The 27131-nt window shown below is 40.4% G+C and overlaps 1 protein-coding gene across 4 annotated transcripts in view; it reads left to right on the top strand.

Moving 5' to 3' along the window:
- The window catches only part of qkia (QKI, KH domain containing, RNA binding a), a 90914-nt gene that overhangs the window by 41670 nt on the left and 22113 nt on the right, over nt 1-27131 (top strand). For all 4 annotated transcript variants that reach the window (XM_056234094.1, XM_056234093.1, XM_056234096.1 and 1 more), the window contains exons 3-4: nt 10974-11090; nt 25134-25277. In XM_056234094.1, coding sequence (XP_056090069.1) covers nt 10974-11090; nt 25134-25277 — 261 coding nt within the window. The remainder of the gene's footprint in view (nt 1-10973; nt 11091-25133; nt 25278-27131) is intronic.

The raw sequence follows: 27131 nt of genomic DNA, 5'->3' as shown, positions 1-27131 counted from the left end.
ATTACATCATTGCATAGGAAATTGTATCAACGCCCACTCACTATTGCATGTGAGTGTTTTGAAAACATTATCCATGTAAAACCGTCATTTACAGACAAAACATTATGAAATAGTTTAGTTTTGTTTGAGATCCAGATCGAGATCTCAGATCCAATACAGCTGACTGCTTCATTTATCAACCAAAGTTTCTTTGCAAACTCTCTTTTACACGGTGCCTCGTTTACAAAACAATCTGCAGTCAAATTCTCTGAACAACCATATAATCTCCCTGACATGGTCAAGGAAGCCATTAAAAATAAACCATCCACTTGTTTTTTTCGACGCTGGCATCCCTCTGAAGTCCGTACAGAGACGCAAACAAGCTGGTTAAACAGGACGCAACAAAACGAAGTTCCTTTACTATTCTATTTACTCTTCCATTTGTTCTCTTGTCGGCAGACTCAAGCACTTGGAGTAAAGCGAATAGGCATCTGTATACTGTATCCAGTGTAGACAACCTATTTGCTTTTGATGTGACGCTCTCGTCCGGTGTATGCAAGTGTCAGCCATTAAGCGACAATGCCAGTAGGAGGGGCTTATTGTGCGACGATTTGTCGATGTATCCTCAGCGAGACAGTCATATGCAAATGTATTCGCATGTGACGTCACAAGTAATATCCAAGTGAGCTGTTTGTGTAGCTTGATTAAATAAACGCTTTGTTTATGAGGAGTACGTTTTAAGCTCTGAGTGACAATTAACTTTTTTTCTTTTTTTAGATGGTCACAGCTATTCCTTTAAACTTCTTCCCCTCGTCTGTCTGAAATAAAATATTAGTTTGAATTGAGCGATCATATGTGGATTGGTTGCTGTGAGTTATTTCATTTAACTTGTATAAATAACTGCAGCGGTCAAATTGTTGTTTTCGTTCTGTCTTGTGTCTAGATTTTATTTGATTTTCCTTGTTGGTGAGATCACTAAATGAGCAGATGTGTGACTCACACACACAGAGCCCTGTTTTTTTCTGTCAGATGTTTGTGGTGGTAGGGTGGAATTTTCCAGGCTTTTTTGTGGTTGATCTCTGCCCCTCCCAGACTCTCTCACAAACATGATATGCAACCATAAAGTCAAAACATTTTCTCATCTAGTCGTCTTAAAACTATAGTATTTCTCTCTTTCTCTATCATTCCCCTCGTGCCTCCCTTCCTCCCTCTACAGGAAGTAAAATGGTGGCATCTCCTCCAGGCTGTAATTACTGTCTGGTTCCAGTATTCAAAGTGAGCAATTTCCCCCACCGCATCAGGCCGCTGCTCTCTGCCATGTCCAATCAACATCAACACACATACACACAGAGGAGAATCCTCTCTCATCTGCATGGAGAGAGAGATTGTGCAGGTGCGCTCCAGTGGAAGAGAGGGATTGATGAACTTCTGACGATATCTGATCATCCTGACATTGCTCTGTGTGCGGTGTTGTTGCATATGTATTTTTGCTGCTGTTTTATCACCGTCTGGTTTGTTTACAGTTGCGTGATTGTGACGGACAGCCGGCGCACATGTTCACCTAAGGCATTGTCACTTCTGGCTGTCTCGTGAAGATGATGTAATGTGATGTGGTGTGCGGCACTGCTGCTTTAGTACACTGTTTTGCACGTGTATCCTGCTCAGCGTCTCATGAGAGAGCATTTGGAATGTATGTGAAGAACTCCAGCATATCTGATCCACCTACACAGTCGGAGCTGTCGGATTACGCAGTGTCATCTGTGTTGGAACAATAAGCCGTTAGAGAGAAACAGCATTGTTTTCCTATTTATTTAGGCAGGTCATGCCGCCTGTTCTTTGAGTTTGACTAATCGTGAGTCAGTCTTTTGAGTTCTCTTTCTGCTGATTTATAATGCACACTGCAAAATTGTAGGAGTGACGGCTGTGATTAATTGTGGGTATTGAATCCTGTACGGCATATAGGAATTACTCCTAGTGGCTGACATTTTGGCATCTATGGCTTGTAAAAAGAAACCTATCAAAAGTTTAACCTGTGTTACCTGTTATGGCGATTTTCCACTGCGTGGTACGGCATGGTTCGGCTCGCTTCGCTTTTCCACTGCGTGGTACGGCTCAGCTCGGTTTGCTTTTCCACTGCAGTTAGTAGTACCGCTTCAAAGTGGGTGGGATTATATGGGTCCGGTGGTAGCTGTGTGCGGCTAAGAGCTGAGCTAGCCTACTTCTTGAAACACTTCTTCATTCCGTTTCCTTTCTTTTTTTGAAGTGTTTTTTTCTTTTTTCTTCAAGCAAGTCAATCAAGTAGTTTAAAAACAGGTGCTACAGCGGTGGCTGTTACTGGCTATTTAAATCTAGTGGGTTTTTGGTGTCTCGTGTCGCAAATACAATGACGCTGGTAGTGACGATTCTGTCTGACCAATCAGTGATCTGCAGTGTTTTCACGTCACATTTTAGTATCGGTTCGGTACACTTGGAACCTCAACAGAGGTGGTACCATTAAAGCGAGCCGAAGCAAGCCTGGAAAAGCGCCAAAGCGTGCCATAACGAACCGTACCGTAGCATGCAGTGGAAAAGCGCCACAAAGTGAGCTGTACCGTAACGTAGCATGCAGTGGAAAAGCGCCACAAAGTGAGCTGTACCGTACCGTAGCATGCAGTGGAAAAGCGCCACAAAGTGAGCTGTACCGTAACGTAGCATGCAGTGGAAAAGCGCCACAAAGTGAGCTGTACCGTACCGTAGCATGCAGTGGAAAAGCGCCACAAAGTGAGCTGTACCGTACCGTAGCATGCAGTGGAAAAGCGCCACAAAGTGAGCTGTACCGTACCGTAGCATGCAGTGGAAAAGCGCCACAAAGTGAGCTGTACCGTAACGTAGCATGCAGTGGAAAAGCGCCACAAAGTGAGCTGTACCGTACCGTAGCATGCAGTGGAAAAGCGCCACAAAGTGAGCTGTACCGTACCGTAGCATGCAGTGGAAAAGCGCCACAAAGTGAGCTGTACCGTACCGTAGCATGCAGTGGAAAAGCGCCACAAAGTGAGCTGTACCGTACCGTAGCATGCAGTGGAAAAGCGCCACAAAGTGAGCTGTACCGTACCGTAGCATGCAGTGGAAAAGCGCCACAAAGTGAGCTGTACCGTAACGTAGCATGCAGTGGAAAAGCGCCACAAAGTGAGCTGTACCGTACCGTAGCATGCAGTGGAAAAGCGCCACAAAGTGAGCTGTACCGTACCGTAGCATGCAGTGGAAAAGCGCCACAAAGTGAGCTGTACCGTAACGTAGCATGCAGTGGAAAAGCGCCACAAAGTGAGCTGTACCGTACCGTAGCATGCAGTGGAAAAGCGCCACAAAGTGAGCTGTACCGTAACGTAGCATGCAGTGGAAAAGCGCCACAAAGTGAGCTGTACCGTACCGTAGCATGCAGTGGAAAAGCGCCACAAAGTGAGCTGTACCGTAACGTAGCATGCAGTGGAAAAGCGCCAAAGCGTGCCATAACGAACCGTGCCGGACCGTACCATGCAGTGTAAATGCGCCATTAAGGCTCGTACACACCGGGACGAATATCGGCGCACGTTATTCGTCAGCGTTTTTCAACGTGTTTTTTGTATTTACACCCAAGCGATTTTCGCTGACGTTGAGCCGAGTGAACATGCAAATTCATTCCCTGACATTAGATGGCGCTTAATGTAAAACAGATAGTCCTATTTTGTAGTCGCTGTCGCGTTTGTCATATAGTTCTTTATGTTCCGACACCAACGAGACAAGCAGCTCTACATTCATCTTCCCTCGCATCTTCCTCGTCTTATTTCTTCCCGGCAGTGTAGACCATAGATATCCATAATAAAGGCCATTGGCCAGCAGCGCGGACGAGACATCTAGCCTTTATTATGGATGTCTATGGTGTACTGTAGACGCTACTTGGCGCATCTTCTTCGCCGTTACGTTTGTGTGCTCGGCAAGACCGTTTTGTGTTTGAGCGCCCCCAAGTTGTGTTTTACTGTAACTTCAGAAGCTCCAGACATGTGAGCAAATGCGCCAATCTCATTGGTCGGATAGTTTTTGATGCGGTGCATCAAACCAAAAAAACGAACCCAAGGCGTTTTTTAAAAAATGACGCTTTTACGCGTGGCGTTTTTCGCGTCGGTGTGCACACTCACATAGGCGCCCTTTGTTTAGTCACGAGGCGTTAAACGTCGGCGAATAACGCGCGCTAAATTCGTCCCGGTGTGAACAGGCCTTTAGATTACCAAGCAACAGTAGCAACTGGTGACAAGTTGTCCACATTTTTGTTTGTTTTTGTTCTTTAAAACCCATTTAATCCCATGGGTTACTTTTATGAAGGAAATTAAGTATTCAGTTTAAGAGTTGTTAATGTTTTCTCTACATAAGCCATTTAATCATTTTCACATGACCAGAGCAGGTAAATTCCTGCTCAGAGCTCCGAAAAAAAAAAGATTGTAAAGCCTCTCATAATGCAGATATACACTACTACCATTCAAAAGTTTGGGATTATAACTTTTTTTTCTTAGTTATTTCATACAGCGAGGAGGAAGAATTACATTTATCAGAAGTGACAGTGAAGACATTCAAGACATTTTATGATATTAAAAAAAATATATATTTTTCTGTTCAGTTTTCTGAAGGTTTCCAGACTTTCCACAAATATATGAGAAACCATTCTTTCAACATTGATAAGTATTTATTGAGCACCAAATCAACATATTAGAATGATTTCTGAAGGATCATGTGACACTAAAGACTGTTAATGGCTCCAGAAAAGTTCAGCTTTGCCATCACAGGAATAAATTATATATTTTTTTAAATATTAAAAAGAAAGCATTTATTTCAAATTGTAGTTATTTTCACTATTACTATTTTGCTGTATTTTAGGTTAAATAAATGCAGCCTTGGTTAACACAGGGTTTCCGCGGGGTTGTAAAAGGTAGTAAAAGGTAGTAAATTAAATTATGCCAAATTAAGGCCAGTAAAAAGTAGTAAAAAGTAGTAAACGTCATCTGACGAAGTAGTAAATTTTCGAACCCCCATCCAACTAGGCCTATGAGTTTCAATTTGTGTTAAGTGCAGGACTTTGTTCTAAAATTCGCGTGGATTTATTTATATGTTGCGAGTAGGACCTGTGCGATATCATGTGACGTGGTGTTTGTTCGTTCGCGCGCGCTGAAACAAACTGGGTACCCGGCTGGCCTGGCTTGCTGCCCAACCTGTTCGCGAGTTCGCTTCTATTTCAGTCATCAGTCGGCCGCCAAAGCCATATTTGATCGGTGAGTAGCCTAATGTAGACGACTGACTGCTACGCTTGTGACAGTGTGCATGTTAACTGAAAGAAGGAACAGAGAGAGAGCCCCGGCTGCGCGCGCGCACTCAATTCACTCTTGCTCTCTCTCCCTCGCTCATATTAATCAAAATCAATTGACAGACACGATGGTAAAAGGTCGGAAGACCGAAGTTTCACGTGGCGCAATTGGAAATTTATTTCCCGCTGTGTGTGAATTGTGCTAAAAAAACGTTGCCTTATCTTCTCTCACGGCGTGTGCCACATTCAGCTGACATAACCACACTTTCAATAAAGGAAAAATCTATCCTAAAAAAAACTATTTGTTGACACAAATTTTGTGCGATGTCCTAACTGATGGGATAACCACACAATGCGTACACGTCCGCTAATGACGCGTCACTTTAATGAATGGTTAACACAACGGATCTGTCCTCATGGGACTTCTGAATCGGTAACACAATATGGTTCCATTTATTAAAATCTAGTCAACTACATTAGTTAACATGAACTATTAATAAACTGCACGTCTACATCATTAATTAATCTTTCTTAATGTCAATTTCACCATATAGCCTACATTATTGAAATCAAAAGTTGTATTTGTTAACATTAGTTAATGCACTGTGAAGTAATATGAACAAACAATTCATGTATGTTGTAAACTACGTAGTATTTTCAGGTTATTTATGTTATAATGTGTAGAAACATTGCAAAAAAAAAAAAATTAGTTTAGACTGGAGTGAGGTGAAACCAGAAAAAAAGTGCAAAGCAAGTTGTTATCTAGCAGCAATTTTTGTTATTTAATTTAAAAAAAAAAAAAGTATCTGGCAGCTAATTCTGTTAAATTTTACAGTATATGGTAGAAAATTAGACTTCAATAAACTTTTAAAATAAACTTTTTAATGCTCCGTTTTTATTCTACTTTTTGATATTGATATGATTATACCAAAACAATTATCACGTCCAGCAAAGAAGTATTTTTTTTTTAAAAAAGGGCAAGAAAGGATAAGTGTCTGTCGGCCACCACCGAAGACCAATTTTGACCAAGGAAAAAACCCTGGACATTATGGGGAAATGCAAGTTTTCGAAGATATTTCATTACTTTACTTGTCTCTATATACGCCACTACAGTTGCATCTTGAAGTCGTGATGGTATTAAAAAATATAGTGAAGGTATTAAAAGGTATTAAATTCATTTTAAGAATTTCTGTGTATACCCTGTATTAAATGAAAGATAAAATATGATAGAGCAATAGAATGAACAGTGACAGAAACAGAAGCATGCTTTTTAGCAGGATTAATTAAGCATGAAAATATCTGAAGGAAATATATATTTGATGAACAAATTAAGCCAACTAATATGATTTATATTCTTTTGGTTTATCTACTAATACATTTAAAAATTACAAATGCAGTGAAAATTCAGGGATCGGTTACGGTATCGATATCGGCGAGTACCAAAAATGAAAGTATTGGTATCCGTCTCGTTCTGCAAAAAGTGGTATCGTGCATCCCTAATTGAAAATATTTAACGGGTTCGCGTGAGGGAGGAGCAAAGCAGTGCCATATTTGAAGCACATTTAGAGATGTGATTAAATAAATTGCTGTTTTGGGATAGTAATTTCACTGCTTAAGTCTGTGTGTGTGAGAATGTGTGTTTGTGGGTAAGTGTGTGTGATGTGACACACTTTATTATTAATCTTTATTAAAGTTTATGGCTGTTAAGTGTCATTTGTTTTTAAGTGCCAAGGTTATTATTCACCTTATTAGGGCTAAGGGCTAACGTAATGGTTAGGATAACTCAAGGGCTAGGGTTAAAGGGGTCATATAATGCCATTTTTGTACAAGTTAATATGAATCTTTAGGGTCTAAATGAAAACTTTGTAATATACTTTTATCGAAAAGTCTCATTAGTATTTTAAGAAAACACTCATTTTACCAGCTCAAAAATAGCTCTGTTTTCAGCACGCCGTTTCAGTGCACAATCACATGCCTTTAAATGATAATGAGCTTTGGTCACCCCGCCCCTCTGCGTACACAGTTTTTAATAACACAATAACCATAACGCGTTGTTCATTATAAACGTGGGATTATGAATTATATTGAGAACATTGTAACGTTACATAGAATATATGTCGTGTTGGTAGTAAAAAATATTGTGGAGGTAGTAAAAAAGGTAGTAAAAGGTAGTAAATTCATCTCTATGATTCCTGCATAAACCCTGTAACACAAGTTTTCTTTCACACACAGTAAAAAATCTTACAGATCCCAAACTTTTGAACAGTAGTGTAGATCTATCACATATATATGTGATAGTATGGTATGTTTGAATCGTCTGTTATTGCTTAATTCATAATATTGTTCTGGCTCATGCTCACATGACAGCTACAATTTGAATAAGTAAGAGTCAAGTCCTATCATGAAATTGCAGATTTTTAAAAACTATTTGGTACATTTAGGTGAAATAAAGAAATTTTTAATTAATACAAGTTTATTTCAGTTCTGAACGCACACTGCAAATGTTTTATTTTATTATATTTTTTGGTTGCCACTACCTGACCTTTTTTAGGAGGGATAAGAATATGGTTTTAACTCTCATCATAAACTAAAATAACCAAACTGTCTTCGTACAGGACTGGATTAAGCACTCAGAAGAGGAGCGACAACCGAATTAAGCTGCAGTGTGTATGTGACCTGTATTCGTACAGGACAGGATTAAGCTCGTACAGGACGACTGACTCTGTCTTTACCCTGAGTTAGAGAAGTGAACTGATAGAGATTGAAAAAGAGCGGATTTTATTTTATTATTTTTAGTTGGTGCTGTGCTGTCAGAGGCGCTGTAAAGCTGGTAGGATTACTGAGGTAAATAAAGCGTGCTCTCATACAAAGCCCTGAAGCACAGCGTCAGGGACAAGGGCCACGATAAGACCCCTCCCCTACTTTAATTCTCTCCCGTTGTTTCATTTCTTATTTACATTACATACAGCCAGCTTTTCCCTTTTCCATGCCTCGGAGCACGATAACTGAACGAAAGAATTATGAAGGACATAAAAAATGAAGAGCAGGAAGGTGCAAAAGCAAGAAAGAGGCTTTGCAGCGCTGCTTAGCATTCTGTTTGGCAAACATGAGCTTGAAGATGTTTTCAAGCTCTCGTTTTTCTATCTGGCTTCTTGATTCGCTGAGGCCGTAGCTCATAAGCGGCTGCCAGAGGAGAAAGAGTGATTAGCCGCCTGGTCAATTGAGGTATTCACGTCAGTTGTTTTTTTGTTATTGTGGTTTTTATTTATTTGAATGTCCCCACAAATTTGTGTCTTGACGTTTGCTGGTCAAAAAGCTACATTGGAGCTAATTGAATTATTAGTGTGGGAGAGAGAAGCCTTTTTTGTTTATTTCTTGAAATACATAATTACACACTGTGCTCACAGTGTCAGATGGAGGATTCTGAGGATTTTATGCTGCAGCTAATTGAATTATCGTTCCAGTACATACAACTTTCTGTGATTATTAATGCCACTGCTGTTCTTATTGTTCTGCTGTGTTTGTGTGTGTGGCCAGGGCTGCTTGCTGCACCATCATGTCGTTCCTAACCTGTATGACAAAATTAGGCAGAATGACAGTCTTAGTCACAATTTACTTTCATTATATAGTAGAGATGCACTGATTGATCGGCTGGTGACCGGAATCGGCCGATTTTCACGTGATCGGCCATGATCGGCGACCGGCCGGTCAGTCTGACATGCCGATTTTATGCCGGTCAAATGCACTCTGGCGCCGCATGATTAACATCGCGCAACATCAGCATCACACGTGCACACGGAACACACATGTAGGAAACCTCGTGAATGAATTACGACCGTTTCACACCGCAAGCGTGAGCAGCGGGTTTTTTTTTTTTCGGCGTGCATGTTAATCAATGAGTGCATTCACACCGGGAGCCGGAGCAGCGGGTGAGCGTCAAGCAGGAGCGTCGCATGAGCAACAGTGAAGCGTGGGATTCAGCGCCGAGTCTGTTCTGCTCGCGCTCAATTAAAGTGAAAGCATACTTTTGATGGACAAAATAAATATGATTTCACCCCAAAAGTGCCTAAAATGCACAGAATTTGCACGTCTGGTGTGTTTTAACAAGAACTGAAGTAGCCAGGCTATGTCAGAAAAGAAAATTAAGACTCAAAAATATTTATAGAAAATAACTTGTTTTTATTCCCAATCGTTTCCCTGCACATGCTACACTTGTCCTGTTTAGCCTAGCTGGACATGTGTCAGAGAAAAACTGTTTGAGAAATATAACTTGCCATTGATGTACAAGTGATTGCAATAGGTGTGTGTGTGTGTGTGTTGAGAAATATATTCTGCAAGGGTAGGCTATATTTATTTTATTTTTATTTGTTATTTATATATTATTTTATTGCCATTACCTGTTTTCATACAGAAGTTTAGTTTGCTAAATATATCTTTTTTTTTTTGTTGGATATTGGATGTGAAAAGGAAATGGTTCTTCATAGCACTGCACTTTAGATGTGTGTGGATTTCCCACACCAGGAGTAATTTATATAGTCCTATTTTATAGCGATTATCTGTTAAAAAAATGTTCTATGCAAAATGTTCTATTAAAGAGAAGATAGAAAATAAATATTTGTGTGTGCTGTAAAGTGGTTTAAAAAAAGGAAATCGGAATCGGCTAAAATTGGTATCGGCAGGTCAAACTCAAGAAAAATCGGAAATCGGAATCGGCCTAGAAAATTGTAATCGGTGCTAGAGTTCTCAACGGGTCGGGTCGGCCCGACAAACCCGACGGGACCCGCGGGTTCGGGTCGAAAATATTTGCAAATGACTCGGGTCGGGTCGGACCTCGGGCTTAATCTTTTGAATTGTACAGTGAAAGAAAAAAAAAAACATTTATTATTCATCGCTGCTGTTCACTGTAGCTAAAGAAAGTCTGGCTGCTGCGTGCAACGTGCATCGCGACGCGAGGGCAGACCTGACGCCGCTGCCTGCACGCCTTTAGCCCGGAGAAGAAGATGGAGTTGGTGAAAAGTAAACTTGCTGCAGGTGAAATCACCGTTGCTCAGGGGCGGCGCGACACGTTGTGTGATTATCTCGGCAGTTTAGGACATCGCACAAGATTTGCGTCAATACAGAAAACATTTAATCACTGGATAGTTTTTTTCGTTTATTGAAATGTGGTTTATGTCAGCTGGATGGGCGGAATGTGTGAGACGTGAGAGTGCGCGCGCGCGCGTGCGGCCGGGACTCTCTCTCTCTCTGCGTCAAGCGCAGCAGTCATTCTACTCACCGATCAAAAGGGTGGCGTCGGGCCGCGGGTCGGGTTCGGGTAGATAATTCATGTTGATGTGTCGGGTTACATCAGGTCCGGGCTTTAAAAGCCACGGGCCGGGTCGGGTCGGGTTGTAATTTTCAGGCCCGTTGAGAACTCTAATCGGTGCATCTCTATTATATAGAATAGTTGCAGTTTAAAGTAAAAAATGACTCCTTTTAGGTTCCAATTATAGTTATACAGGTTTGAAACTACCGAAAGGTGATTAAATGCTGACACATGTATTTATAGATGAACTACTTCTTTAAAGTGTGAACCTCTTCTTAGTGACTTTAGCAACAATACGTGTGTATGTGCAACATTGTTTTCTAAAAAAAAAAGTTTTTGAATGCATTATAATCTCTCTCTCTCTTACTCTTGTTTTTCCAGTATAATTTTGTCGGGAGAATACTTGGCCCTCGTGGACTCACGGCAAAGCAACTGGAGGCAGAGACTGGCTGCAAGATCATGGTGAGAGGGAGGAGCTCCATGAGAGACAGAAAGAAGGTGAGATACACATAGAAACATTTGATTTTGAGATGAGATACAGATGTACATATACTGATATTATCAAAAAGAACATCTGTAAAAAGTTAACTACCACCTCATTTATACTGGGCCCATTTAAATAGTACTGTGCCCTAATTTAAACAAATCGACCCATGCTTCAAGGTGGTCCCCACAGCAGCAACCAGCACTGTTCAAATTAGCCTGTGTTGCATGTTGTTCTGATCTGCACTGTCCATTGGGCCATTTTCCATGCTGCATGGTTCAGTTTGGTTGTGCTATTCTGAGAAAAAATGGCACCACATAATCAAAAAGGTGGGGCACCAGCATGGCAATTGACACACCAGTAGGACATGTTGAACAAGCATGGACAAATGTGACCACAATTTGGAGCTTCCTCAACCACCTCTTCCTCTTTCACAGGCAGCGTTCTGCTGACGTTTGCCATTTGGAACCAGTTTGTCCTTAATGAGCCAATTCGCTCATTTGTCCTGTCCAATGTCTTTTTTTCTCTCTCCAGCACACACTCATGGTTAGCTCGCAGCACTCCGGCTGAGGCCCAGTTCTATTTCAGGCCTGGCTGTGGTGTGGGTGTCAGAGAGAACAAAAGCACATAGTAGACGCACTAGAAAGTAGGACCAGATCTTCCCCTTCAGTCTCAGAAGAGACCCACTGTGTGATCAGCAGAGGAAGAGCTAAAGCCTGAATGATGGAAAATTATGGCTTCAGGTGTGAGTTATGTTGCACAGAGACATAACAGTACTGCCCCGTCAGCTCTAGCGGAGACTTTCTCAAGAGGTTGGGCGAAATTATATTTGTACGTGTATCTGCTCAGCACTACATGCTGAAAAATCAGAAGAAATGGCTGATTCTGTAGTAAGCAACTGAGCTGATTTAATTCTAAAGTCTTGAACAACCCACAGAGACCTTTTTGCCAGGAATCAGCAACATTTGTCTTGTCTAGCCTTTTTTTTTGTATCTCTGTCAGCGTCCCAGTGGAGCTGTTTTATCAGGAAATCCCCATCACTGTGCATTAGCATTACCACACACACACACCTGGGCCCCAGCTGTGCTCCCCTCTGGAGAAGCCATGTGTGAACTAAAGGGCTTGATGCAGAAAAGGTTTAATCCTAGAAAGAAGTTATATTTCCTCTATTATAGTATTTCTGTTGTGGTTATGTCTTCAATTGCCCTGCTAAATGCTGTTGTCTGGATGACTAATCAACACAGAGATTGAGCTCTCCTGCTTCCTTACAGAGTTTCTCAGAATAGTCTCCTGACTGACTGTCATATCCTTTTCCACCAAAGTATTGCTGATTCTTGGCTGGGGTACCTATGAATCCCCTCCAGTCATCCCTTCCTTACAGTCAACTGCAAGCTCTCATTTAGATCTGCCTCTATAGAATCAACAATCAGTAGATAGAACCAAGTCCTGCCCTACATTTATTTATTTTTTGATCATTTGTTTAATGAAGATGTAGATCACAATACAGAAGAAAAGATCTGTCTCTGCTTCCATTTCATCACAACTTTAACATCCAGAATAATTGAATTTGAAATGGTTTTAGTGGCCAGATAGTTAGAACAGAACAGTTAGAACAAGGTTTCAAATAAACCTTGATGGTGAAGAGAAAAATACTGTTCTAAAAATATGATCTAACATCGCTATTTTTCAGCTATTGTCCTGTGTATGTTTTCATGCTTTAATGTTTCAGTTGTGAACGAGAGACACGCACACTGGAACTGCTAATTGCGAGTATAGTTGGACCTATCTAAAGAGAGGGAGACGAGTCTGGGCTGAGGGGGTTGTTTATTTAGCGTCCATTAGAAAAGCTGTTTTTGTGCTCTCAATAATTTAAGTGCTGCTGCCTCTGGGGACAGAGAAGAGCAATGGAGATGTAGAGAAATGGATGGAAAGAGAAAGGAGTGGCTTATTCAAAGAGGTGCAGTGGGAGTCTTTCTCATAACACAAGGTTTGGTTCCAAGTCATTTGTGGGGATGCGACAGTGCAATGAGTTGTTTGTTAGTGATGTGTTTAATGTTTGCTCTGAAAAATAGAGGCATGGATCACCTGAAGTCTCAGGAGAAAACGATTCGTTAACCTTAAATCAGACTGACATTTTATTTAGCAGCTCCCCAAAGGTGGTTTAACCCCATTTACCCTCTCAAGAACTGCGTACACACCAGTTCACACAGCCTCAAGAGACACTACGTCCTCACGCTTGTTGTGTGTGGGTACTGAAGCTGAGCTCAAGCAGATGTAATGGGTGAGGACAGGACAGACAAACTCTGGATAATAACCTGTCCCTCTGTGTAGCCTTGTCCTCTGATCAAACGCTGTTCAAATTGAGGACTCTCAGAAACCACAGCATAGATCAAATGTAACAGACGGCCACCCTCACCGGAGCATCACAGAACCTCTCCAGAGAAACAAAATAGTCTCTCTAAAGCTTTTTTTCTCCTCTGTCCTTCCTCTCTTTTTAGTTTTTACTCTTTGAACTTCATTAAATTGAGTCTCCTTTCTTTTTCTTTTTTTACACCTGAATCACAGCACAAATTTATAATAGGAAATAGGTTCCTTAAAGTCGCAATATTGTGACAATATTGTCGTGAAAGTAGTTTTTTTTTCATATGACTTACAGATCTGTTAAACGGTTTATCAAAAAAGATGTAGTTCTATCCTGTGGATGTTGATTGTATTGAGGCAGATCTCAGGGGTTAATGCGAACTAAATGAGATGAGAACTTTTGATAAATTACAAGGTCATTAAAAATGAAGCATCCATGAATGAATTGTTTACAATAAGATGCATTTAGAAAATAATGGGGTGAAATTTTCATTTAAGTTTTAGAATTTACATTAATGCGATAGTTAAACAAAAACGCTTGCAAAACTTTATTAACAATTAACATTTGATGCACTAAACCTTTTATTTGCCAAAAAAAAAAAAACCTTTGCTTTTGGCATTTTCTTTTAGTTTGTGCATTTGTCTGAAAAAAAACATTTCTTAGGAATATCTTGTGTTAGTTTATAGGGGTGTGCAAAAAAATCACTTCACATTTGAATCGCGATTCAATCTTTACCGATTCAGAATCGATTCATAGAATTCCAAAAATCGATTCATATTTTTTTTAAAAAATTTTATGGCGTGCACGGGCGGAGTGGCAATCGGCTGAGTCGGGACTTTTACCGGTGGTCCGGTAGTGTTTCGAGGCCGCGAGGGCCGGTCTGATAAATAGTTACATTGCAAGTTCTTGCCGCCCGCTGGTCAAACTGTGCAGCCTCTCTGCTCAACCCGTGAATAAATGCATCGATCCGCAGATTGTTTGAGTTCTGTAGATCTTTTGCCAAGCGTGTCAGAGGTTACGGGTTCTAAACCGCACTCGTATAGTTTTTTCTCTCTCTCATCAAAACCGAATATGTTCATCACGTTTGTGTGCATTTTATTTTGAGATTTCACCGGAACCACACCGGCGATATGAAGCGCGCGCGTCCGAGTGAAGACTGCGCGAGCCACAAAGAACACTCACTCGTTCACTCATTCACTAATCCCTATATAGTGTATGGCATTTGAGTGCACTATATCTGCAAGGAGTAAACGAAATGAAGTGAGTGAATTCGGACACTGACGTTTACACTGTGCGTCGGAGAGTTGGAGCTGTCGCAGAAAAGGCTTCGTCACACGTACTGATAAAACTCCTTTTATCTTATGTTACTTACTTTATAAAATAATATTAACAACAATCACAATCATAATGACTTTATTTTGTAATTGTATATACCTCCGTGCCAGCTTTGTAGTTTCATCGACTGAAATTGTAACTCTCACGCTCACAGATGACGTGGTCGTCGAGCGCCCTCAGGCGACCGTTATTATATTCGAATGAATACGCTTCCTACAGATGATAACGGATATTTTTCAAATCATCCACCAATAATCAGGCCATGCTTAAAAATATTCTTGTTTGCCGTAACCCGACCGACCCTGTCAAATTAGGACCGACCCAATTATTTATCTTTTTCCCCTTTTAGTCCGACCGACTTGCCGGTTGTAAACTTGCATTAAGACCGACCGATTTTTTTTTTACTCTTCAAACAACTAATACAAATGCAATAAAATAATATACATTTATTATAGTAAGTATTGTGAATATAAATTGCGTAGGCTACGTTCTTTCTTTTAAATAAAAACCCGTGGCGTCATCTATTATGATTATGTTTACACCATTGGTTTACGCATGTCACACTATGGCCTGTGCGTTCGCTTCGTTTCATTCACTGTCAATGGTTCGCGCTCGGTGATGATGGCTGCGGCGCGGCTGCTTGTGAAATACGTCTGTATGAGCCTACATTTAGTCGCTCATTATTCGAAATTCTTAATGGTCAAATAGGGAATCGATGTTAACGGCCTTTTCTCGGAGCCCGTCCAGCTCGTCATGACATGCCCACCGCGAACGCGCGTCACACAGCAACTGCAGGCTCTGACAAACAAACACACATAAGTGTGGGAAGCCAAACACACCGAAAGGGGGACGAAACGGCGCGGTGTGTTACAGAGTTCGCGCTGCGCTGACTTGTAATCTGCGTGGCTCAATGGACCGAGACGCGCGAGCGCGACAGACTCGACAGCGCAGGAGAAGTGTTTGCTTGCGCCAGCCAATGGTCAGAGCGGCGCGAATTAATCTCACCAGCGCCGCGTTGACCAATAAAACAGCACATCCCATACCGAAATGTACTAAATTGCACAAAAGAAAATCGACCATTCCATAATATGTCAGGACTACTTAATCGGCCTATAGTTTCCTACAATGCGCCTAGCTATTTGACCACACTGATTTCCGTTAATAATAGCAGATGTTTATGGGTCAAATCTCTCACTCTCTCCCTGCAACTTTTTGTTACCCTCCTTTCCTGCCCCTAGACCAGAAAGGGGGCTTGTAACAGTATGGGTCAAATGTAAACGAATGGTGCCAAACGCGCTGTTTTATTGGTCGGCGCGGCGCTGGTGAGATTAGTCATTTTAATTTATTTGTTTCCCTCTGAAAATCCACTTTCATTGAAATCTAGTGGCTCCTTTTTTTCTTTTGATTCTGCCTATTTTTTTTCCAAATGAATGCAGCTGGAATTAATGCAATAAATATGTTTTTTTTTTTTACAAAGATTTCAAATTGTTTGTGGTCTATAACCTGTATCAGAATGAGGTTCGCAATGGTGCGCCCGAAGGCATGGGGGTTGAAGACCCAGTCAGTGACGTCACGATATGCAAATTTGTTTAAATTCATACCGACCTAATCACCATGACCGAAATTATCCTTTTTTTTTACATTGAATCTTGAAAAAAAAATATATAGACCTACCTACCGACCCTTTTTTTTTTTTTTTTTTGCTGTTACTGCAAACCAAAATATTTTTAAGGATGGCCTCATCTCTCCCTTTACAGTTTAACGAGTTAACAACAATGCCATAAATTATCAAAACACATTAGTAAAACACATTAAATTGTGTTAATGCCTAAATAATATATTTTAATTAAAAAAACGATATACATATAATTTAATTTAATTTTATAATTCATCTATATAATATTGTCTCAATGTTTTAATATGTTCTATTCAAGTAATGATTAATAGAGAAATAAAACTAGCATGAAATAAATGTTAAAGCAGGAATAAGAAAGCTGTAATGTAATCTCTGGTTTAAACTTGCTCTCTCAGTTCTCTCTGCATTGGATTGTGGGAAATAGTGCTTCAGCAAGTGTACATCGAATGTACACTTGAATTCAGAGAGGATTGTGGGTAAAAGTAGTGAATGAATGTAGGGAATGATGTCGTTCACTCAGAATTCGGACACCACTACAAAATGACCGACACCCGATATAGTGCACTATATAGTGGATAGGGAGCGATTTCAGACACAGACTGTATCCATGACACTGATAGCAGTGGCAACGAGCGCTCAGCTTGATTTCAAAAACAACAGATCTCTTATTTAATAGCGAACTAAATGAATGCTCTGCTAGTTAACTGGAGATACCCGCAAATAACGCCCATGAACGACTTCACTAGATCTAAACAAATCAATCTAACCATAGATGTTACCAGTAGCGGTGGCTTTTTAAAATCTATTTAAAATAATTTCGCAAGGGTATGACATTAGTTTATATTTTTAGGAAGTTCAATGTGCCCAGTCGAGTTCACATTTCAACAGTCAACCTGGTAGCTGAAGTAGTCCTTAAACCACATTTAGCATAATTGTTTGTTTGATCTGACTACAGCACTTTAAAGCTAAATGTAAAAGCTTTTTATTTAAGTTTTATTTTAAACTTGAATTAAATGTATTTGAAAGCTGGCCAAAGCTTGGCACTTTGCACTTTTTAGTTGCAAAAGTTTTTATTTTTGTATGAAGACATAAAGTAATATCAAACTACATTTAATTTGTTGTGTTTTTTTTATATTTTAAATTGTGTCTACTGCAATCAATCACATAGGAAAAAGTAAACTACATTTATATACTGCGAATCGTTTTTTGAATCGAGAATCGTTTTTGAATCGAAAATCGATTTTGAATCGAATCTTGAGACAAAAAATCGGTATCGAATCGTGACATTTTCTGAATCGTGCACCCCTATTAGTTTAGTTGTTTCGCTAACGGCATGTGCCAAGAAAATGAATGTGAACTATGTTAGAATCTTCCTCATGTTCATTCTAGGGATGCTCATTTCGGTTAATTTTCCCGACCGATAACCGCCACTCGTTATCATTAAGTAAAAATAAAATTGACGAGTGTCTGTGACCCGTAAAAAATGCCCCAAAAACATTCACAGGTTTATTTTACCGTGCAAACAGCAGAACAGATCAACAACAGAACCTGGATTCACATCAAATTTTCACGCACTTGACAGTGACAACAGAGAAAAACAGAATAAAATAATATAAATAAAAAACACAAAATAGGCCTACACTAATTTTTTTCTTTTCTTAACAAATTAAGATGACAAAAAGAAATCACTGAATCCGTTTGAAGCTTTGAAAAAAAACGGCAATTTTTTCCTCTAGACTAAGTTTTTCCTCAAATAAAAATTGCAGGCCTACTTCAATCCACACATTGTCTAGTTTTTATTTTAAAAAAGTAACATGTCTACATGATGTGGGGTTAGTCTAGAGCGCAGCCTGTTGAGTTAAGAAAACACCCTCTCCGATGGCACAGGTGTCCCGGGAATACAGAGAGAACGTCTCGCTAGAATGACCAGCTTCGGGAAGCGACTTTCATTTGCTTGTGAATGTTTGCTTCGCAAGTGATATTGCGTTGTTCTTGTAACTACTGCTGCATTTTAATACCACGTAGCATATTTTGCAAGTAACTTCGTCGCCCTTTCTGTCGAAATGGTCCCAGACAGTACTTCTCTTCGCTCGCCTGCTTCATTTTGCTTGCTCCGCGAAATATGTCTTTTGGCACATTTGGTTTTGCGTCCTGTGAGTTAACAAATATAGGCTATATAGTATTTTTAACCATGCAGCAAAAAAAAAAAAAAAAAAAAACTACCAATATATATTTTTTTGTTAAACCGTTTAACTGATAGTATTAATCGGTCAAAATTTTTACTCTCAGTTAACAGTCAATATGAGCATCCCTAGTTATTTCAAAATATCTTCCTTGAATCACTCTCCTGCCCATGTTGGTAGTTTGATAGCCTGGGTTTCCCCATGCTGCCTTGCCGCAGCGCGATTTTATTCACGCTGCTAGGCAGTCTGGATTCCATGGTCCAGATTTTCGCCTCATCTAAGGAACCAATCACAGAACGGGGAGGGAGCAGCGAGACGATGACGACGTCTATGCGACACACCCGAAGCAGTTTGTTTATACCTATGGATCCAACATGGCAGCAGACACGAAGTTACCTTTCGATGCAGCCTTACGGCCGTTTCACACAGCAAGCATGAGCGGCACTTGAGCAGCGCGTCAGAGTAACTACACGTAACTGCAGTTGCAGACGCGTGAATATTCACACTGGAAGCGTTTGTACAGTGTCACAGCAGCGGCTCCAAAGCTACATATATAAGCGAACAATTCTTTACAAAGACAACTTTACATTTGTTTTTAGAACAATGGTCATTTATAACATTGATAGTCTTGAAAGTTTGTTATGGGGAGGTGTACAACATTCGCATATAAATGTTAAACAACAAAACAACCCAGAAAATGGCTCCAATCTATTAGTTTCAGTCATACTTTCGATATGTTTACAAGACTGCAACTCCGCGGATAAAAAACAAAACACACAAATAAACCACACACTCGGGTTTGATTTGGGTTGTGCTAGCCTATGTAGCTGTCTGTGTGTTACACTAAAAGAACGTTTATATATATATTTTTTTTTATATAATACACAACTTTCACCCAAACTGAATAATTAAAAACAAGTTTTTACCGGGAAGCCTAAATCTTCTATAAATATTTTTTAATCTTGATTTTCTTTTATTTGCCTACTCAAGTTCTTGTTAAAACTCACTAGACATGCTTATTCTGTGCATTTTGGGCACTTTTTGTTTGAAATCATATTTATTTTTGTCCATCAAAAGTGTGCTTTCACTTTAATTTAGCGTGAGCAGTGCAGCAAAAACAGACTCGACGCCGAAACCCCCGTTTCACTGCTGCTCACGCGACGCTCCTGCTCGACGCTCATGCGCTGCTCCTGCTCGACGCTCACGCGCTGCTCCTGCTCCCAGTGTGAATGCACTTATTGATTAATATGCACGCCGAAAAAAAAATATGCGCCGCTCACGCATGCGGTGTGAAACGGCCATTAGATACACGCCATCGTGTACACATAAATCTCTGACCCATCGTCGTCTTCCTCGTCTAATTTCTGTCGCTCTACATACGTCATCTGGTATAATTGAAACGATTGGCTATGAGCTACGTACAGGCACATTTGATAGACATTCTTAGCACCCAATAAACGGCTCTGGGCATTCATAACCACGCCTCAAATACGAGATAATGAACATGTGGTTCCCAGACCCGAGTTAGCCAGGCTAATAGTTTGAGCTTTTATCCAGTCAATTTTACACTCCTGTTGAACAGGTGCCTGTAAACTACTCCTCCCGGGACAGCTGTTCAAGTCTGTAGCTTGAGTTCTGCTCTGGTTGAAATGAACAGTATTTATAGGGTCCTGGGATTATTTCCAGCCAGGCCGACCGACTGCCAGTGGAATCGTGCTTTGCATGGTTTATTTTGCTCGCTTGTTTTTGATGCACATACAGTCAGAGTGACAGTTCGTACCATATGCATATGCTAAAGGTTCACAAACCCACTTGCATCTCCTGACAAACTGCTTCTGGATTTATTCTTGTACTTTTATAGGTCTGTCATCACATGTGTGTCACCCCTCCACTGGTTTCGTATGTCGGTAAACAGAATCTTTGCCCTCTTCAGAGGCTTTCGGGTTGTTCTACTTGTCCTGCGCTACCCGCCCCTCACCCACCTTTAGAGGACATGGTATTGACCTTGCTCCCTGATGGGCGGGGATGGGTGTTTACAGTTCATGCCTTTGCTCTGATCTGAGCTCAAGGGCTATCTCCATACATGGATCCCAAAACATTTTGTTCACTTTGAGAATAGTGCAGTAACTTTTGCTTTTAAAGAGTACTAATTTCAATTCACAACCGCTAAGGGGTGCTGAACCGTTCGATGTGGGCAGGGCCACTTTTACTAAAAGGGCTACAACTCTTGAACGGAATGAGATATTTTCACCAAACTCAGTACAGGTGTATGGGCTCAATCTATGGTCACAGTAAAGAAATAGCGCCACCAAGTGCCCAATTTGGATGCAGTGTTTTGGTCCAAGGAGCCATGGTTGTCTGATAACATTGGCCTATCTAAAAAAAAATGGCCGCCATCGGCCAATGAAATTTGAGCACCAATTAGACTAGGTTAACGGCGGCTGATCGGAACGAAACTCTGTGGGCATGTTTCACTCATGGTCCTAGATGTCTGTAAGAATTTTGAAATAAATCGTCCACTAGGTGGCGCTAACAAGTTTTATGCCTCTGTAATCACGTGGTATTTCACACATCCACACAATAATAATATCATTTGATTGATCTCCTCATACAGAACCACTGCTGTAAATCAAATCATTCATTGACTTTTCGCGATTATGTAAAAAATACCTACTTTTGCGATCTAGTCCTAGGTTTTTCGCTCAATCTGAATAAAACCAATGCAGTACAATTCTCTGGACTTTCTAGGTCAATAATTATCAAAAAAGTTTAACTTTTGCATTTGGATGGTCAATGCCACATTTTGAAATGACACTATTGTAGCCAAGTGTCCCTGAAAGCCTAAAGGAATCCCTTAAGGAATGCTTAGATCTTCTTGAAAAGAAGCATATGTGACGCATGACTCTAAACAAGCATGTGAGTCAAGCCATATAACAGTCAAGGTGAAAAATGCTATATTCCTATTATAAATTCCCTGAAATTGCCATAACCACCAGATGGCAGCAGAGGACCACTCATTGGCTCATTCTGCTCACTAATATTCTTTTTAGAGGTTGACCGATTCATCAGTTTTGCCGTTTTTACCCCACTAATAATGCCCGGAATGGTACCAAATTTCTACAGTAGTACAAATAGGTTATGTACTCCTAAAACAAAGGAGTTTATTTAAATAGCACTTGCCTGATGGCTTATGCTACCGCTAACCCGGACGTCGAGGTCACTTCAGTGATTTTGGAAAAACCCGTAAAAGTCCTGGCAGAAAGCAATGCATAAGGATGTAGTGTAACGAGGATCCGAGATCCCTCGTTGTATTAGTACAGAACCTATTTGTACTACTGTAGAAGTTTGGTACCATTCCGGGCATTATTAGTGGGGTAATTTACGAGATACAACCTAGTTATTGGTATCGGTAAAATCCACTATCAGTCAACCTCTAGTTCTTTTCAAGGGTTTTTTCATTTGAAGTCATATTTAAACTTTTTAAATCATTATAATAACATTACAAATCGCATTTTGTCAAGGTTTACCTCATTTATTCATTTGAGTTATGTTTTTGCAATTTCACATGATTACAATGAGACATGAGAAAATGATGTTTTAAAAGTGAAACCTCGAATAAGCATTTTCTCACCTATCATTTATTTCAAATATCTATGTCTTCAACAAAATGTGTGAAAATCACTAGGAGACTCGGAGGAAGCATTTAGTAATTATTTATTTCAAATATTTGTTATTTTGTCAATTCATCACTTCATTTCTATTGAAGCATCAGTTGACAACTGTGCCACATAATAATTAATGTGAAACCTGAAAACGTTGTTATAAAGAGGAGACTTGCACTAAGGGTTTTAAAGCTGCAGTCGGCAAGTCTGGCAGATTGAGTGGACTTTTTAATGTTTTTAATGAATTTTTAATGTTTACAACTCTAATGGCCCTCCCCCACTATCAACGAATACCCTCCCACCGAGTTTGTGCTCGTCAGTGCGTGTGCACCAGATTTTCAGTGAACGCGCCCGTCTCATCAGCATCCAACAACACCATGGATTATTTGGAGGTATGCTGTCCTGGCTAATCTACAGATAGATTGCTATTGCTAACGTCATTTATACTCTAAATGAGCTTACCTGATTTTACGCCATCACTCTTCGTTGCTGCGCGAACTTCAGGCGTGTGCATGTGATTGTAACGTGCGCGAGGGGTGGCGTGTGCCCGATCTGTGATTGACAGTCAGATCTCGCACCCCCCTGCGCTGATTGGACCCGATGATCCGGGAGCTGTGGATTTTTGCAAAACAAATAACACGCTCCAGGTGGAGTTAGAAGCTCGGGTTTTTTTCTAAAACCACTTTATTTATGTTCTGTGGGATTATAGTGTCGATTTCACTAAATATGATCAAAAAAAATTTTGCCGATGGCAGCTTTAATACCTATCTTTTATTTCAAATATCTGTATCTTTAACCGTGTGTGTGTGTATTCTCCATCGTGAATGTGTTATGGTGTCATCCCTAATTTGAGTCAGCCTAGACCTAATCAGCACCCATGTCATAAAGGCCTTAAACTCTTGAACCTCGATAATTGCTGCTTGCAATTTTTTTCTGTAATATCAATTATATCTTTATCATGAATTCTTTTGGCCATGATAATTGTGTAGTAAATTTTATATTGTGACAGCCCTAATGCTCACATTCACAGTGTATTGTACGTTGATCATTGCCATAGCAACAGTATCCATGGCAGTGCCTGGGAAAGCGGTGTCATAGGCACTCGACTGGGTCTCAGTCGGTGTATTAGTAAGCGTTTCAGGTGGACCCTTCTCCTCCCCGCTGAGATCCACCACTCTGTGGTCGTTTGTGAAGCGGGCATGCTAATTGAGGTGTCTGACTGAGCAATGATCTGAAAGCATCATTGGAAACATTGGGGGAGGGACGGATGCCGACAATGTACTTGTAATCAATGTGAACAAGAGCTGTTTAGGGCCGGTCAAGTGGTCTTTAAACGACTTCCCTTGGAATTCTGTCTTTGTATTACTAAACGGTTCATGCATAAGAGGCGTCCAATGGGAAGTGGATATGCTTTTAAAATAAAATGTTTTTAGCATTGCTCCATCCAACTTTAACTTCTTTATAGTGGACATTTTTATTTTATTTATTTAGATATATTTTTGCTATGTTATAGTAATGTTACTGTAGATTTGCTTGATATGAAGATTGAAAAGTATACCATAGCTTGGTGTCCCATATTACCCAATTTCTTTCAAAAAAGCCTCAAAAGAGGGCTTATCATTTTGACCAGGTTCAAAAACAGTGCAATTGGTATGAACTGAACAATCAGGCTCTTGAGAGGTGTTGAAAGCTTGGGTGGTAGGTAATTGTTGTCTTTGAAATAGGCCCACCCTCAAGAGCCTAAAGTTTTTTTTTTGTTTTTTTTTAAGAACAGTTTAGCACATCCAACTGTTCAGACAGCTCTACTGTAGCATAATGGCTTTCTTTTGAGGCAGCTGTTAACCCAGGCCAATCAAACGGTCATGCACACCAACTGCAGACCATTTTAAATGATCACCAGGAGAATTGTGCTCAAAGAGCCTCATTGCTTTGCCCGTTCTGCTTAAAATTGAAATATTTTTGGTCTCCACTTAGATCAGTGCGTTAGTCTGCAATGGACTTACACTGATAAAAAAAAAAACTAGCTTTTTATGTATAACCTGTACATTTTTAGAGACTAAATTTGGCTGATATGCAGAGATTTTAAGTAATATTCTATAGGGATGCTCCGATCAGAGTTTTTGCAGCCGATAACGATTACAGATTGATCGGCCGATCCTGATCATTCAAGCTTTATTTAAATAACGATTAAGCTCTCTGTTGAATGTCAGTTTTTTTTTTCTAGATAAGTAATATCACAGATGTAATTTACAGTAATGCTATATATTGTTTTAATTGCGAATCAAATAAGCACAACAAATATTAATTTTACTATGAACATTTTAACAGGTATTTTTTTATTGCTGCTCACAAAACTTAGTGTGTTCTGAACAACATTATGACCATACTATAAATTAGTAGAAAGACTACTAGGTACCAGAATTTTTATATTTTTACAGTCATTTTTCTGGTGAAATTGCATGTGGCGGCTAACTGACTAATTGTGAATGTGGTGGTGCTAAATATTCTACTCCGATTCCCAGCTTGTGTTAATGTGCTCTGGGGTAATAGCTGCTGTTTGAAGAACAGCAGTCTTTAACTCGCTGTGAGGCTGCATTAGTGAGGCCTGTCATATATGGCAAGAAAGTGTCACAATCTCTCACACTGACTCAAAGTTTGATGTCCTGTAAAAAAAAAAAAAAAAAAAATTCCTGTCATCACTGCTGCTAACATCTCTCTCTCTCTCTCTCTCTCTCTCTCTCTCTCTCTCTCTCTCTCTCTCTCTCTCTCTCTCTCTCTCTCTCTCTCTCTCTCTCTCTCTCTCTCTCTCTCTCTCTCTCTCTCTCTCTCTCTCTCTCTCTCTCTCTCTCTCTCTCTCTCTCTCATCGTCTGTTTCTCAGGAGGAGCAGAACAGAGGGAAGCCGAACTGGGAGCACCTAAATGAAGAGCTGCATGTGCTGATCACAGTGGAGGACACGCAGACTCGTGCCGAGATCAAGATGAGAAGAGCGGTCGAAGAGGTCAAGAAGCTACTGGTGCCTGCAGTAAGTTGCAAACACGTTTATACTCCCCGATCGTACTTGTGGTAGTGAAAGTGATATGTTACCAATGTTTTGACCTCTGAGATCATCTCCACAGACCAGCCCAAGGCTTGTGATTTGATGTAATGCAACAGTGTTGAATCTGGCAAAATGCTCTATCCTGCTTCCTTTTCTGGGTGTGACGCCTTTGTGCATATGGGGTGGATTTTAATCCCACCCTTGACCCTGACTTCAGTCTTCTGCTAGATTTGATATTTTTATCTCAGGCTCCCAACAGAGAACAAATGGCTCTCTGCAATCTGCTTCCCACATATTGCCGCCCCATTCCACCTTTCTATTCTCCGCTCCTCCAACGGTTGCCGCAGGGGGTGGGAGCGCTTAAGTCAGGGTCTCTGGCTCCAGGCTGTTTTGCCTGCAGTGAACAGAATGGCTGGACAGCTGCAAGAGCCTGTTTCCTATCAGGCAACATGGTGGAAAGGCTTTGACCCGCTGAAACACGGCCAGAAGCCATGTGCCGTTCCACCCAGCCATGTGCTTCTCACTTCATTTCAGAGCGGGACACAGAGTCCTGGACATTCTCTGACTGCTCTCAGGCACTCGTTGTCTCCTGTTTCTTTTTGCCGTTTTTTTTTCCATCTCTCTCTTGGCCAGAAAACCCACATTTTGCCCCTTGTTTGGGGATTTTTTTCCTCCTTTATGCTCATATCTCTTGTTCTGTTTGAGTGGGGAGGCCTTAAACCCTCCACACACATGCACATGAGTACACACACACACGCTAGTCGGGAAGAAAACAAACATACACGACTGGCTGAGTGTGTGTGAGTCATTCTGTACTGTGTGTGGGTGGGAAATGAGTAAATGGCTACACGCTCTCCAAATTTTCGCACTGACCCTATGAACCCCTGAGATCAAAGTAATCTTCACTGTGTATATCCCTCTTTTGCCATAAACACACACACAAACCATGCTCAGGGTCTCTGGAGGACTGTATTTGCTCTACTCCTGTATTTCATTCAATGTTACCCAACACTCTTGGTATTTTATACAAAACTAATATCTTTTTTTAGAACAGAATTTTATAGCATAGATCTAACATACTGTACATATTTGTATTTGTTCATCTTTCAATTTTTTAAAGGGGTAGTCTAACCAAAACTGAGAAATGTCATCACTACTCACCCTCATGTTGTTCTATACATTTTTTTTTGTGTGGACCATATAATGACAGGCAATGTGGTTCAGTAGTGTTTTGAGCCCCACTGACTTCAATTGTGTGAACAAAAACATTTGAACCATAATTCTAAAAGCTCCAAAAATACTCAAAATGAGTATTAAATTTGATGTTACCATGGCAACACTATTTACGATATCAAGAATACTTTTTGCAATTTTATATCAGCCGTGTTTTGAAGTTGAAAACAAGTTTGAAGCAGTTTGCGTAAATGTAAGATGATGATTCTTTGTAAGTGTAAGTGTATAACTGTGTTGTAAGTGACACAGTTCCTGCTGCATTATGACCGTGACTTGCAGTAGTCACGACCATGTGATAATTTAATGAAGTTAAGCAAATGATGGCAGAATTTTCATTTTTTGGCTGATCTGTCAGTCCATACAGATAAAGTTCTTCTTAAACGTGCTTTTTCTGCTGGTTCTCTGTGTGGCAGATTGACTATTGCCCTTTATCATGCCAAGCTAAACTGGATTAAATGACAAACCGTCCATCTCAGCCCATGCAGTCTTAATGAAGGATATCGTTGGCTCATTTAGAGGCATGAAATTGTCTTATTAAATACATCATAAAACATACTGGGTCACAGTCTGTTTCCCCTCGACTCTATTCGTTTTGTCATTTTGGAA

Source organism: Rhinichthys klamathensis, unplaced genomic scaffold, assembly GCF_029890125.1.
Source record: "Rhinichthys klamathensis goyatoka isolate OS25496 unplaced genomic scaffold, OSU_Roscu_1.1 h1tg000387l_1, whole genome shotgun sequence".
NCBI classification, from domain to species: Eukaryota; Metazoa; Chordata; class Actinopteri; order Cypriniformes; family Leuciscidae; genus Rhinichthys; species Rhinichthys klamathensis.
This window is presented reverse-complemented; position numbering and strand designations above follow the sequence as displayed.